We start from the raw sequence: 15,887 nt of genomic DNA on the forward strand, positions 1-15,887 counted from the left end.
AGAAGGTGCCAATGTGTGGTTCACATTTTGTGTCAGGTAATATTAATTTATGCTGTATCTTTTTGATGAAGTCATACCTTAAGTTACTTCTTACGTCATATTCTGGAGGGCTGTCTGATAAGTTTGTCGATGTTGTTTTGGCGTAGTTACGGCCGACAGTAACTGTTGTGCTCTAGCACAACTATGGTGTAAATATATTTTAGTAAGAATATGAAGAATATGATGCCTCTCACGCGAACACCATTTATGTTGACTTTGGGCACCAGACAGCCAATTTACAAAAAAGGTGGCTAGCTAACTATTAACAGAGAACCCCGTTTAATAATTAACTTAAAAATCACAAACAATGGCACAATATTAATAGTAGCAAACCTAAGGATTAAGTGTTCTACAGTGTAGGGGTTGGCATAGGGGTTGGCATATTCACTCTTGTACAACATTAACAGACAAGCAAAGTTTCAAAGATAATGAAGTAACAAAACATTAAACTAAGGTGAGCGACATACACTATGTACACATGTGGATGTGTGTATATTAGTGAGAGTGTATGAGTGTGTGTGTGTGTGTGTGTGACCAATGACCATGTTTCTGTATGAGGTGTTAAGTGTGACTTCAGATAATGGACAAGATGGCAGGTGGTTGATGGTGTAGAGGTCTCCAAGTGATGTGGGGGGAAAGGAACAAAGAGGTGTCCTTTAAAGTTAAAGGTTAACTTTTTATAGCCCATAGACAACAGAAACAAACTCAAGTATTTCACTGATTTCCATCAGTAAATACATTGGCAAGGTTGAAGTAGTCCATGCTTAGTCGAGGTACGTTCAAGGTACGCTAACTAGGCCCAGTTACCTTACCTTAAGTCACATGAAGAAGAGAACATGCTGATTGGTGTGCTGATTTGCAGGTCCTGCTGTTGCTGGGTTGCAAAGTCCAATTGTCATTGTCCTTGGTGAATGAACTACAGCTGTCCTGGTTGTGTAGTTCTTGTTTTGTTGAGGAGAGTCCTTGGTCCTCCTCGAAGAATCGAATGGTTGTTCTGCTTTGCTTTGTTTGGTTGCTCCGTTGCTTGTTAACTCAACTAGCAAACTTTGTGTCGTGGTAGTTGGTTCCGTCCTTAGGTCCAGTCCAGTGGAGGCCTCTGCTTTGTGCAGGCCTCATGGAAGTTGGAGAGAGAAGGAGCGAGGAGCAGCCAGCTCCTCGCGAAGAGTAAGAGAGGGGGGCATCCGTCCCTTTTATTGGCTCGATGACCTCAGAGGCCTCGGCCATACGGTGACCTATGGGGGTCAAGAGTGGAGGTTTCACACCTAGGTGTGAAAAAGTGAAGGCTGCTGGGAAGTTGAGTTCAACAGCCTTCTCCTCCATTTTGAATGGGCTGACTCCCAACAGTAACTATTTCAGTTTCAGCAATAAATAATAAAAATAAACAAAGTGTTCTGACCACGCTACCAAAGCTGGGCAGATAGACAGGTCCCAAGAAAAACTCTGATTTAGAGGATTACTTGTGAAAAACTGTAAAACTGAACAAACAAAATATACAAATTAGTTTTATATATGGTCAATATTGCTATACAAAGATTTGTTAGCTTCCCTCTGTGACTTCAGACATGAGAGTAACAAGAACTTAATGAGACAGATGAGAAACATTTGAGGAGGACTGAATGTTCATGTGCTGTCTTGATTCTGTAGGTAAGTCACCAGTTCAAGGTCTTTGGATTTTAACTGCAGTTCTTTGCAAGCTCCAACAAAGTTTGCCCCTCTGTGCGAACGGAAGAGGCGACTGGTCCACAGATAAATCTCCTCAGGTCATTCACAAAGCTTGAGGTGGACAGTGACTCAACTACCTCAATATGGACAACTCTCGTTACTAAACAAGCAAAGACAGCAGCCCAGTGTTTGTTTTCTGTGAGACCACCCTGGGTTCTTCGTGAGCCAACACTCCATGGGCCAAACACATCAACAACATCATTAGTGAACGTAGGACCTGGGTTGACCCGTTCTTCTGGTAAACTTGATATTTTTTGTACTTCTGTTCTTCCTCTCAACTTTTTACAGAGGACACACATGTGTATGACACTTGACACCAACCTCTTTCCTCCAACCAACCACAGACCAGCAGAGTGGAGAGCACCTTTTGTAAAATGTCTGCCTTGGTGTGCAACCTGCTCATGGTAGTGCCTTACTAATAAGGTAGATATGTGATTCTTTTGGGGAACAATGATAGGGTGTCTCTCTTCCCAGAGTTCGTCAGAAAAGGGCATGCGTCCTCCCACCCTCAGCACACACCCTACATCAACAAACGGGCTCAATTTCCCGAGAGAGCTAGATTTTGGGGCCACAACACCTTTCGTTAGATTGAATGTATGGCTTCAGGCCATAAAATGAGTGGATAAAGATGGAAAGCCCTGGTAGTCTGCGAAAGTCCACCACCATCTCCTTGGATTTACCCACATTGATAAGGAGTTGGTTTCGCTGACACCAGACCACAAAGTTCTGTGACAGTCCTCTGTACTCTGTGTCGTCATCGTCTCTGATAAGGCTGACAACTGCTGAGTCATCTGACAACTTCTGCGGAACACAGCCGTTGGTGTTGTGTCTGAAATCTGCGGTGTACAGGGTGAAGAGTAAGGGGGCCAAGACAAGCCCTCTGGTGGGCACCATGTTACTGGTGAGGAGGTCAGACACAGTTCCTGGCTCTCACAAACTGAGGTCGGTTTGTGGTAGGTAGTCCAGGATCCATTCAGACAGCTGGTGGTCCACACCCATCCCCTCCAGTTTGTCCCTCAGAATCACTGGCTGGATGGTTTTGTAATAATAAGTAATATAAGTGTATAAGTATTATATATACTGTATATGTGTGTCTGCCTGACTAACGTTGGCCATTTGACACAATAAACACCAATTACGGGGGGATTTGTATTTATCGCCAGTGGTTTGTTTTCACCCAAATGGGGGTGTTGAATAATATGCTACTCTCTTCTTCTGTTGTCTAAGAGAGTGACGAAAAACGAAGATGTTTTTAGAGATAACCTAAAAAGATTTCCCTGGTAACTAGTTACTTTTATCGTTGAATAATCAAGTTACTAATGCAGTTACTTTTTGGGAGAAGTAACATACCCAATACTGAAACCCTTGAAGTTATTTTTGACCTTTTTCACATTCACAGCTGTGTCAAGTCTGTTTCAAAGTGGTGGTCCTGAAAGGCTGAATATCGACTGCCTACTTTTTTTTTTCTTCGCAAGATCCTAGCATTCTTACTATCTCTTGCAAAATTTGACTTGCACAGTTTCTTCCGTACTGCATGAACACACTCACCCTTCAAACCTATGAATATGAACCTTTGAACCAACGTTACAGGGTGGAACAGGAAATATTTAAAACCACACAGCAGTTTCTGTTAACAGTGATGCACTTCAAGGTGGTGAGAAAACCATTTCAAGGTAATATTACTAGGGGACGTGTGGTTGGTGCCAGCCGTCATGTTGTCTCCTGCACTCTAATGAAGGTCCTCTTCTCCACCTGGATGCATTGCCATACATCACGCTGACAACTGGTTTTTAGCAATTCTTTGATACAAGATGAAAAAAGTAACTTCACCTCAGAAAATGTTTTATTATGGCTTTTGGGTGCATTTCTCTTGGCGGGAAGCTGCTACTAAAGGGGCCTGGCCCTCATCCATGTCCCTATCAATATTCATATGATTTGTATTTTTATTTATTTATTTATTTTTTTGCAGCCTGTTTTAATGTGTGTGTGTGTGTTAAATGGCCTCTGCGCACTTACCTCAGCGTATTAAAGAGAGAGGCGAGGAAGCAAAGTGGAAGGAAACACGAATAAATTTAAGTTACACGTGTTGTAAAATGGTGTGTACGCCTCAGCCGTTGACGGGGTGGCGCAGGAAAGATGAGAAATGACTAACTGATGGGTAATTACAACCTGCAGCATCATCCATGTGACGTAGATCAAATTCGTTTTCTCCTTATTTTATTTTCCCAAGACATTTAGTAATCTTTTTTTATTTTATTTTATTTATTTATTTTTAAATGTATTTTATTGTATATTGGTGTCTTATGTGTGTGCGTATGTGCGTAAATACTCAGAAGCTGCAGAAGCAGCTAGCTGGTGACGCCCACCCACAGCAAGCCTTCAAAGTAAAGTCAGAGGGTTGAGATGGCAAACGAGAGGATAAAGACGGAGAAATCCCGGAAACAGTCGTCGAACAACTAGACGAACGCACTGACTTTTCAGCATCGGGTGAGTTCATTTGTGTTTTGTATAGCGCTATTTATTTCCTCTTAAAACTCGTCAAAGTCAAATTAGCTAACAAGTCTGATACTGCGGACTATTTCTATTGTGATCTCTGCTATTATTTAGAGCTCTAACTCAGAACCTTCTACATCACCCAGATCACGACGTATATATATATGTGTGTGTGTTTGTGTGTGTGTGTGTGTGTGTGTGTGTGCGCCCTATTTATTACATCGTATCCGTATGATAAACTCAGTAATGACTTTGTACCGTGTGTAAAGTCATTCTAAACCCATTAGAGCCTGAATTCTTTTCGAATGCGCACTGCTTTTATATTTGTAACCCATTAAATACATTTAATACTGTTAAAATACAATACTTATACATTGTTAGTTGACAGCAAGTTTTAATATAACGTTTTCCCTATTTCCTGTCTAACAGCATTATCACATCGCACATGTAAAGCATGACACAGGGTTGACTGAATGCACCTTGGTGGATTTTCTTATTGAGAAAAAGTGTGCTTTCCAAAACTACTTACATTGGCCCAAGGACATTGTTTTATATTTATCTGCGTTATCTTACACATACCAGATGTGTTTGTGAACAGTTTTCACAGCTTTGAGAATTTGGAGTTGAACACATATACCATCGCCACCATGTGAAGTGAAAACAAGGAAACCTGGGGACATTTTATTTGCTGAATTTGAGCCACACAAAACATTTGAGTGACTGTTAAAACGTTTCAAATAACCCAACAAGTCCAGTTGGCTTTGTTTCATTTTTGAGGCTGTACCATGGTGTGGATAACTTATAACCCCCAACACAAAGGATTTTGACTGACTGGACTTTGAAAAGGGTTGTAAAAACTTTAACTCAAATCCGGTTGGATGAGGCACTATGTCTCCAAGGTTGATGGTCAGTGTGCTCAGTCATCTGCTTTTTAACATTTTACCTTTAGTGGCCTAGCTTATCAGTAGTTAACACTTTGAACTGTCAGCAGTCAGGCTAATACATGCTGACTTGGAGTTTACAGCTGCCAGATTTCTTCCTTCCTCTTCTTCCAGTGATAGTGTTTGTGATGTGATAGGTTTCTGAAGCCAGGACCCCAGATTTGATTTTAAATGAGAAGAACAAATTCTAAGTACAGTACTGTTGTCAGTCTGACTATGTTAGCTTGTTGTTAAGAGACTGCTCATCACTACCTGGGCTTGGCCCTGACTAGAGAAGCACAGGCATGACACTGAGGCTATGCCTTCACACTAGCAGTGAGAAGAACTAACACATTTTCACACTGGGTTCAGAACAGAAAGTCAGAGAAAGCACAGGAGAAAGTTTAAAGAATGTTTTGAGAATTTGAGACCAAGCTGCAGCAGAAGAATCTTGAATTTTTGTTGCACTTTTCTACCTGTTGGTACAAGTTACAGTCATAACGGCACATCTACCCTCACGCATTTACACATATATGGTCAAACCTCTTTTTTGTGGACAGTCCAGTCTGACTTGTCCGTGAGTTACAAGAAACACACCCTTAAATGTCTGTAGATGATTGACCACAGGTACAAATGGATGCTCTATGGAATCAAACAGTGTTCCATGAGAGTGCGTTGGCATAAAGGTCATCTGTTGGACAGTATTTGCTGTAAATTAAGTTTTATTTCAACTGCAGGAAAGCTGCATGCAAGCTTGGCAGGAACAGTTTTGACACACTAAATAGTTTTATGTAGTTTTAGTAAATACAGCATTTTATTGACTCTTACTAATATTCCAGAATAGTGATGTAGAGCCTAGACTGAAACATCTCATCTGTGGGTGGTCATTTCAGTTTTAAATGTAGTCTGTTTGCCTTGAAATACAGTACAGACATTAATGCCCAGTGGACCTCACTTCCCTTATAGTGCCACGAGGGATCTCTGCAGAGCAATGTGGACGATGTGGCTACACTGGTGTAAGCATTTATACTCACTGCACTTGTGTGTCTGCATCGTCCTGCACTTACACCACTAAAACACTAGATAACTGTATTTGGTTTCTCTGTGTGTGCTAATTGGACCTGAGGAGCTCATCTTGGCTTTCACTATGATAAATTTTACTGTAGACATGAAGTAGGTCATGTCTAATGTCTAACATCAGCCCTATTTAGCACAGATTCTTTGCCTGAAGTTTGAGTCGTTCACTCGTCGTCCAAGTGTCTGATAATAAGCGTTATCTACTATCTATTCCAAAAAATAACATGAGCACACGACGTAAAAGCTGCAACGAAACTAAGTGTGCCAAAGTTCAACGTCCGTAGAACAAAAGTGAATAATTGAAGTGTAAATATCTGGCCAGAGCCACAATAAACTCATCATTTCAAAGTAGAAAAACCTGTTAGAAGAGGAACTTGTGAACTTCCCTCTTTGTGGCGTAATCATTGGTCTGGAAGGCAAGAGAAACTTTTACCAAAACTAAAAGATTATAAACCATCACAATGTAATTTTATTCCACATATTAGAAACCATGATGTTTTTAAGGGCAGGCTCAAGACCCACCTTTTTAATTTAACTTTTAACTGAGTCCCCTTTTACTCTTTTTATCATTACTTATTTATGCTTTTATTATTCATCTATCCATGCATGCTTTTATGTTTGCTGATTTTACTGATTTTCTGCATTTTTTTTAATTTTATTTTTGTTGTTTGTTCATACCTTTTAGTATTATTCATATTTTACCCTGTTGTTTCTTAGTTTCTAGCTTCTAGTAATATCTTGTGTGTGTGTGTGTGTGTGTGTGTGCGAGGAAATTTTCAATTTCATTCAAATCTCTCCAGAATAGAACCTGAACTATTTGCTGCAGGTTGTGTAACTGCAGAAAATGTATTTTCCATCAGATTTCTAAATGTGCTGCTGATTTAAAAACTACAGATGCATTTTATGGAACACACATGTCTGACTGTCTAAGGCTGACTTGCTTAAAAATACTCTTTTTCTGTCCCCAAATCCAAACCCTCAATTAGAGAAGGGAAACTGAAAACTTCCACATCACCAAAATGGCTGAATCAACACTTGACAGTGTAAACAGAACCTTTATGTTTTTTTGGCAGCGCAGTTTTTTTTTGAATGCATTTTACTGTATGTGTGACAAAACCTACAAACTACACAGATATTTAAATAAAATGGGGCCCTATTGGAGTGTTCAGTGCAGGATTCATCATTAATTTGAAAAGTTTCACTAAACATGCATAACTTTTAAGGACACTGCACATAGTAGGAAATAGGTCTCCTTTCATTCAAATCTCTCCAGAATAGGACCTGAACTATTTGCTACAGGTTGTGCAGCTGCAGAAAATGTATTTTCCATCAGATTTCTAAATGTCTAAATGTCTGATTTAAAAACTACAGATGTATTTTGTGGAACACAAAATAAAATATTAATTTTCTGTCCTAACCTGAACCATCAATTAGAGAAGGGAAAGTGAAAACTTCCACATCACCAAAATGGCTGAATCAACACTTGACAGCGTAAATAGAACATAGCGGCTTTATGTTTTTTTGTTATGTTATGTATGTTATTTTTATTTGATATGGACAACACAAATACATTGACACTGTCCCAGTGGACAGACCAGATGCTTTGCTTGAGTGTATATAGCAGGCATGCTAATTTTCAACACCATTTTATTGTACGTGTGACAAAACTTACAACCTACACAGATATTTAAATAAAATGGGGCCCTATTGGAGTGTTCAGTGCAGGACTCTTCATTGATTTGAAAAAAAGTTAAAAGTTTCACTAAACATGCATAACTTTTAAGGACACTGCACATAACCCATCTTTGTGCTTTAGCTAATGCATAACTTCTCTGTGATCCTAAATTTATTCTCAGGTTGGGACTCTGAGCTGAATGGATAAGATAAGGGAATTCAAAGGGAAGATCCTTTTCTTCCTCCTTTTCTTCCTCCTCATTGTCACTTTGTTCATCATCATCTACTTCATTGAGAAGCCACCCAGGACTAATTGGTCTGTCCCACCACCACGTCGGCCTCCAGCCACTTGCCCCTTCTCAGTCTCTAAGAACACCATCACTCCACTCAAAAATACGAAGCACTTGCTGGTGTCAGCCTTCATGGACCAGAGAGAGAAGGGTTTTGACGTACGCATCATTGGGATATTTAAGAGGGACTCCATCCAACCACTTCACTGCTTCTTCTGCTGCGCAGGCCAGTTAAGTAAGGAAACCACTCCGTCGAATATTTTACAGCACTCGGACAACTTTGGTTTTCCCTACACCACGACGGATGTCCTGTGTGAGATTCCTCAAAACTGTGACGCTTCATATGTCACGCTTCTCACTCAACCAGAGAAGAATGCTACAACTAAACATACCTGGCTTCCCATAAGAAACAAGAATGAGAAAAAGCTGCAGTTCAACTTCACAGTCTGCATCTCCACCCTGTTTGGGGACTACAACAACGTACTTCAGTTTGCACAGACTCTGGAAATGTACAGGTCAGCACAGTAACAATGACACAAACCAAACTGTCTGATTCAAATCAGCTTCTCTCTTGACGTGATCTAAAATAATGTCAACTTTGTAAAGCGTGTGTTTATTTCAGTGTTCCTGTGTTCTGCATGAGTTCCTGTTACATTCCAAAATGCAGTTAGTTGAACAACGTGCACTGCTGAATTAAAGAAACTCCCAATCCATAACCCATCAACACTGGAACAGAACATGTGCATGTACATGGGTTATTTTGACCCAAATGCTTGGGCTAACCCATGTAACCCAGAATCCTGAGTTGCTCATTTGACCCAACTCAATGAGTAAACGTAACCTTATTCAGGGATTAAAAATAACCCATACACTGGGTTATCATTGCATTACTACTTCTATATTTAAAAATCAAATGACATTACTTGTTATAATTAATCATGTGCAATTTATTTGGATTCGTAAAATCAAACGAGAGTAAAGACCACTACTAACTTTAATTTAATGGCAATTTTAATAACAATTTGGAAACAAACATAGTGTAAAATCACATTCAGAACCAAAGAAAATTAATATAAATAAACAAAACACAAATGTATTCAAGTTTAGATCCAAACAACATTTCCAAATCAAACCTCACTCCCCCTCATACACTCTCTAGACCAGGGGGGTCAAGCTTATTTTAGTTAAAGGACCACATTCAGACCAATTCAAACTCAACTCAACTGCTGGACCAGTAACAGAATCGCGTCATAAGACATAAAAATAACAACAACAACTCCACATTCTTCTTTTGTTTTAATGATTTGCCATTTTCCTCCTACTTCAGCCTCCTCTGTCTCCTCCTCCTCCTTCTTCTCTTCTTTACTCCGTTTTTACTCGTCATGGTTTATCCACCGTTTGTAGTAGAAATTATGACAAATGTAATATGATAGCTAGTGCTAGCTAACTTGAACTGTTCCGTTTATCATGCTACGTTAAAGTTAAAAGATGAGTATGTGATTATGTGCAATGGAATAGTATATCAAAATGACAACTACACTCTGAACCACCAGACCTTAAATTGTGAAATTCAAATAGCTATCATTATAGTTAGCAAGAGAACATTAGTTTAATTTAGCGAGTTGCTAACTTTACTTTGTTAATAATATCAAAGAATAAAAAAACATTACACCCATTTATGAGCCTTGATTGTGAATTATATGTGAATTATTGAAAATTATTTTAAGTTCAAAACTATTTAAAAAAGTGAAGTAAAGTATTTAATTTAACAAACCAGAAATATCTTGCTCTTCCTTCTGTCCAGTCACTTGTGTCCGGAAAAAAACGTATTTCAACAAAAAGTAGCGGGAAAATGAATGAACCGGTACAATGTGTTTATAGTACCTCAAATAACACAGGAATATGTTGACAGAAACAACCCAGCAGTTTTACACACAATAACCGTGAACATGCACACCCATAAATATTAGCATGTTAGCATGCTAACGGTACCTCTCAGAAATTAAAATGCAAATCCTGGACACGTGAAAACAAATAACACCAGAGCTGCATTAAAAACCTTCACCTCCCTTTTCTCCAGGTTGCTGGGTGTGAACAGAGTGGTCATCTACAACACGAGCTGCGGCCCAGAGCTCGACCGCCTGTTGCAGAGTTACAGCGAGGAGGGCTTCGTGGAAATGGTTCCCTGGCCCATCGATAAGCATCTAAAACCATCTCCTGGCTGGCACTTCTCACAGTTTGGGGGGGACTTGCACTACTATGGCCAGTTAGCCACCCTGAACGAGTGCATTTACAGATCCATGGAGCGTTCGCGCTACGTCCTGCTGAATGACATAGATGAGATCATAATGCCATACAAGCACAATGACCTGATGTCTCTGATGAAGACGCTAGAGCAGCAGTACCCAAATGTATGGTACTCTCAGTACACAAATACATTTGATATTAATGTTCAAAATTCAGGATATTTATATTCTCTTTCCATCTTACATGTACTATTCACATTCTGTAGGTGGGGGTGTTCCAAACTGAGAGCCACATGTTCCCCAAGAACCACTTTGAGCCACAACGGACATTTAACCTGCCTCAGTGGAAAGATGTGCCGGGAGATAATATTCTGGAGCACATCTACAGGGAAGAACCAGACAGACATGTTTACCACCCGTACAAGATGATAGTTAAGCCAAAGTACGTTACATTAGTCAGGCAGTTATATACACTGATCAGCCACAACATTAAAGTAAATAACATCAACCATCTTGTGACAATTCAATGTTCGTCTGGGTCTGTGTGTGTTACTTAGACATGTACCACCCACCTAGACTAGACCAGACATCTCCACCCCTTAGCAATGACACACACACACACACACACACACACACACACACACACACACACACACACACACAAACACATATATATTAAGAAGGTGGTCATTATGATATGCCTGATCGGTGTATATACTATACTATAGGAACCACAGCATAGACTGGGTTCTGTTGTTAAAATAATTTAATTCAAGCCATTATTCTGTTTTTTCTTTTCATCTTTACACCTTAGAAACACATTGTCTCAATAAATTGTGGCATATTACACAGCAGAATCCAAACATTTAAGTGACCTATGTCTGTGTGCTTCACAGGATGATAGAGCAGACCTCTGTGCATGAGATGCTCAAGAATTATGGAGATCGCAAGATTATTCCACAAGACCTTTGTCGAATAATTCACGTCCGCACTCCTCCCATTTCATTACCAAAGGAGCAGCTTCATGAGGACAAACGACTGTGGAACTTCACTAAAAAACTGATTCCCAATGTGGACAAGGCTCTGAAGAGAGTGGGGATGCTGAGCAACAGTTGATGTATGGTTGGAACAGACAATGAGATGGACACACTTTGAACATGTCAGGCAGTGACTATGCACTCCTCAGCAAAAGGGATATTTATGATTTCCTCTGTGCCTTTGTGTTCAGTGTTTTCTCTCACATGGTGGTACAAACTTTCTAAGGTTTCCAAATACTCAGGATTGAGAGCTCGGGTTTTTTCTAAGCTTTCATAGAAAATGGAATGGAACTCATACAATTGCAGTGAGTAATGAATGAGTAATGAAGTAAACCCCTCAATGAGCCAAGCTATTCATTTGCACAGATTGTACCCATTGTTAAAGTATTTTCTATATTTTACATGTTTTGCCAAGGTGTTTTCACCTTGTGAATCGTGTTTCCATTTGGAAGCTTTTAATGCGTTAACGACATTCCTGTGGAGGTGTATCTTCAACACGTGACTATGAAGCAGACACTGTGTATTTAATTTATATTTATTTTTTTATTTTGAATGCTATGCAAACATGCCAAAGTGACTTCAAAAGCAGAATGTATAATGTGCCATGAGCTGCTCACCATAGACTTCCTAACGTATTGTCCATAGTGTGGCTGAGCTGAAGCACCACTGCAAGGAGGAGTGATGCACAAGATCCACAGCTACTCCAGAGATCACTGAATCCAAGGGCCCTCTTACTTTTTCCACCAGCACTACAATTATTTGATGAGCATGTTCAGATAAGATGGATTATAATTGCTTGTGCACTGGGAGCGTAAGTGCACTCTGTCCAGTTCTAATTGTGTCTTAGAAGATGGAGATGACATGACAGTTTGTTTTTATATATTCAGGAAGCCTAGTCTTTCTGCTGGACAGCTCAGGGGACTAATTTTTTTTTTTTTTTTTTTTGGTTTGGGTTAGTTTTTGGTTAATTTATGAGCATTTTTAATACTGCATAGAAGGCAAGCACTAAGAGAAACTGAAGAAATGAAAGGATTATAGATAACAACAAAACCAAAAAATGCTGGGTCATTGTTAAATGATAAATAATAAAAATCCCTCCTGTATGTCTGTTTCATGGTGCTTTGTGTTTCTACACTTAAAAAGAAAATGTACTCTTTTTTACCCCATTTATTTGGTATATTAAGCAGTTAATTTGCAAATTTAGACAAAACAGGTGGTTAAAAGATGTGCTGTGCTGTGCTGTGCTGTGAGGAAATGTGTGCTGTAGCGATAACTTAGTGCTAACACATGCTTCATTTTAGAATGTTTCTTAACCTTTACTTCATGTGTCATCATTTCTTGTCCTGTCATATATTGACTTTCCTGTTTTACTTTATTCAGTTTCTTTATTTCCTGTCTGTCGTGCCTGGTGTTTCTGTCATGATGTCTGTCCTTGTCATGTTTTGTGTTTCCTGTTTTATTTTGCCAAGGTCGGCATGCTGGCCAGTGACCGGCTAGCCCCAGGGCCACCTCAGTCCCCGCCTCTGCTCCTGTCCCACATGTGACCACCGCTTTGGCCCCTGTCTTCGCCGTGAGATTGACCACCACTCCGGCCCCTGTTCCTGCTCCTGCCATGAGGGTGATCACCACGTCAGTCCTTGCCTCTTCTCCTGTTTCTGCCATTGCCCCTGCACCTGTCCTTGCAGCACCACCCATGCCTGCGCCCCGGGCCTTCGCAGTGCTGCCCATGCCTGCGCCCCAGACACACAAATGCCAGGTCCAAAATGTTGTGTTGTGAGAATTAAGTACTATCCCTTTAAGAGACTGAGGAAGTCATGTTGTGTTCACAGTCCATGTTTGTAGCTGCAACATAAGCTGAGACCGATAATGACACGTGCTGTCTGTAGTGATTTCATGTTAAAGACGTTCATTAAAGCAATAACGAAACACATGAAATGGTGAGGACACTGAGTTTCTACACAAAAGTTTCCCGGTAGGACATTGAATTGTCACAAGATGATGTCAATGTTATTCACTTCTCTGGTAAGTGGTTATAATGTTATGGCTGATCGGCGTACACTGAAAACATGAACTGCTGTTAACATTAACTGACTTGCCTGTGCTGCTGTAGCTCGTGCCCATGACTCACAGTAGGGGTGGGGCACTTTTTGTTGCGACAGTAAACCTCTGCTGCCTGTTTATCTTAACTTCTGTTTTGTGCAACATTTTTAAGGTGCTTGCTTCTCCTTTCATTTCTTTTTCCTGTTTTATAAAGTAAGGCCTGTTCACACGCTCTGCTGCCATTTCTGCAGCTGCAGTCACTTCCAGCTTCCCGTGGTGCCGAAACCAATTCTCAGTTTGGTCGTTGCTCTTATCTAATGATCCGTTTGTCGGCATTCTCTGAGCCAATCAGTCCCCAGTCTCTGTACTTTAAATTCAATACAGTCCTTCTTTTCCTCATTTTGATTATCCAGCCTACCTCCTCCTTCACCATCACCCCTCCTGACCCCTCCTAATTGAAACCACCAAAATATTGCTCTTTTCTTTCATATGATCTCTTTTTACAATTAAAAATTCTTAATATTAATTCTTAATTAGGCTCCAATACTCCCCAATACGATATGCATACGGTATGTTGTATCAAATAGGAGACCTCTGTCAAAGAAAGCCCCGGCAGTTGTTCAATTCAGCCTGGTGGAGTCTTCTCTTTGGTGTCATCAGAGTGATCTTTATTGCCAGCAACAAAGGAGAGCAGTCTTATAGTGCACAAAAGTTCACCACAATCCTACTCTAAAGTGTAAATCCCCTTGTTCCCGTCTTTTATACTTTTGGGACCCCACAGGTCACACCTTCTGTCCATTCCCTACATTTGGGGCACACCCTTATACCACCCCTTCATTTTAACGAATTACACCGTTAGAAATTGTCGTTGTCAATCTTGTTGAGGTTTTCATGACCTTGGGTGTCAGGCGTTCTTATCTATCTGCACATCCTCGTCCTTTTTTCCCATTTTTTTTCCCATTCCCGTTTTCACCTTCTTTTTTATTTTTTCAAGGTGGCTTCAGAATTCCCCTAGGTTCCCAGTTTTATGAAGTAATTCTTGCCCATTTTACGCCCTTATTTTCAGTTCTAAAATAATAAAGTTTATTACAAACTATTACAAACAAATTCGTGCCCTTACACATGTGCCCTTGTGAGGAATACAGTAGATATACCTTTGGTTTCAGTGCTCTCCCTCTGTGTTCTAGTAGCATATGCCTGGTGAAGGCCCATCATATCATCAAACATCATATTATAATCAAACTAATGACATTATGATCAGATATATCATTGTAATCAATATGACATTAGCACATCACAGGCTTTAAAATTACACTACAGGTACTGTTGGTTTGAATGCATGACAATGTATTTCACCTTTTTTCTCATAGTGCATGATGAAAAAGAAATCTACCTCCTCATTTTTTGTCTTATAGTTGACTCTTATACTCTCCAGTAGTTGCCCATTACAAGCAAATGGCCAACCGTGGGCTTACTATGTCATACTACTTAAAGGTACCACTACTAACACAATACAGCAAAGCTTCCATAAGGGGGCTCCACTGTGTTTGTATGTGACTCACGTCACATCTTTTCTCGTCTGTTTTTCATACCAAGGGCAAAACTAAGGCCCGACAACAGTACAGACACTGGCAAGAGTGCCCTGCATTTCCCACTGATCTGCCACCAAGAGGCAGAGAGCAGCTAAAAAGCGTAGGTGTGCATCTGCACAGTTCTACTGTTACATGTGTGTGTGCCTTGTTCCTGCTCCCTCTCTCCTGCAGGTTCCTCCTCTGCAGCAGAGGCCCAAAAGATGAACTTGTATAAGAGAAAGGTTGCTGTGCTATTGCGCTCTCTCTCATTTTTGCCAGAACCAGCAACCAGTGCGGCAGTGTGGTGCGTCCATACGGTGTGAGCTTGGTATGGTTGTGTACCACAGCTTTGTGCTCGCTTTCAGTTGTTTATTTTGTTAAATAAATATTCGTTGTACTTTTATCATTTGTTTCCCCTTATCATTATTCCTTCTTCCAATCCTAATCATGTGATTATTTTTATTGTGACCTCGCTAATAATAGCTTAAAAGAAGTCTCACTTTACTACTTAGAAATATTTTCTGTGCCAAAATCTGGAATATCATGGCAGGTACTATTCTATTCTATTCTATTCTATTCTATTCTATTCTATTCTATTCTATTCCATTCTATTCTATTCTATTCAATTCAATTCAATTCAATTCAGTTTTATTTATATAGCGCGAATAACAATACAAATCGTCTCAAGACGCTTCACAAAAACCAGCCTGCAACCTCCAGAGCAAGCCTGAGGGCGATGGTGGCAAGGAAAAACTCCCTTTTAACAGGAAGAAACCTT

At 40.1% G+C, this 15,887-nt stretch overlaps 1 protein-coding gene across 1 annotated transcript; it reads left to right on the top strand.

Annotated features, from left to right (window-relative positions):
- Positions 1-4,095: 4,095 nt before the first annotated feature.
- On the top strand, positions 4,096-15,512 carry LOC125023586 (beta-1,4-galactosyltransferase galt-1-like). The gene is made up of 5 exons (XM_047610941.1): positions 4,096-4,248; positions 8,108-8,730; positions 10,296-10,626; positions 10,728-10,903; positions 11,358-15,512. The coding sequence occupies exons 2-5, from the start codon at positions 8,126-8,128 to the stop codon at positions 11,575-11,577; spliced, it is 1,332 nt and encodes a 443-aa protein (XP_047466897.1). The 5' UTR covers positions 4,096-4,248; positions 8,108-8,125; the 3' UTR covers positions 11,578-15,512.
- Positions 15,513-15,887: the final 375 nt, after the last annotated feature.

Source organism: Mugil cephalus, chromosome 17 (assembly GCF_022458985.1).
Source record: "Mugil cephalus isolate CIBA_MC_2020 chromosome 17, CIBA_Mcephalus_1.1, whole genome shotgun sequence".
Taxonomy (NCBI): Eukaryota; Metazoa; Chordata; class Actinopteri; order Mugiliformes; family Mugilidae; genus Mugil; species Mugil cephalus.

What these genes read in the sequence shown, in the direction of transcription:
- LOC125023586 (XM_047610941.1), top strand. Translation starts at nt 8,126, where the DNA reads ATGGATAAGATAAGGGAATTCAAAGGGAAGATCCTTTTCTTCCTCCTT. An exon ending in CAGACTCTGGAAATGTACAG is followed by an intron (nt 8,731 to 10,295) that starts GTCAGCACAGTA and finishes CCTTTTCTCCAG; the next exon opens with GTTGCTGGGTGTGAACAGAG. An exon ending in TAGAGCAGCAGTACCCAAAT is followed by an intron (nt 10,627 to 10,727) that starts GTATGGTACTCT and finishes CACATTCTGTAG; the next exon opens with GTGGGGGTGTTCCAAACTGA.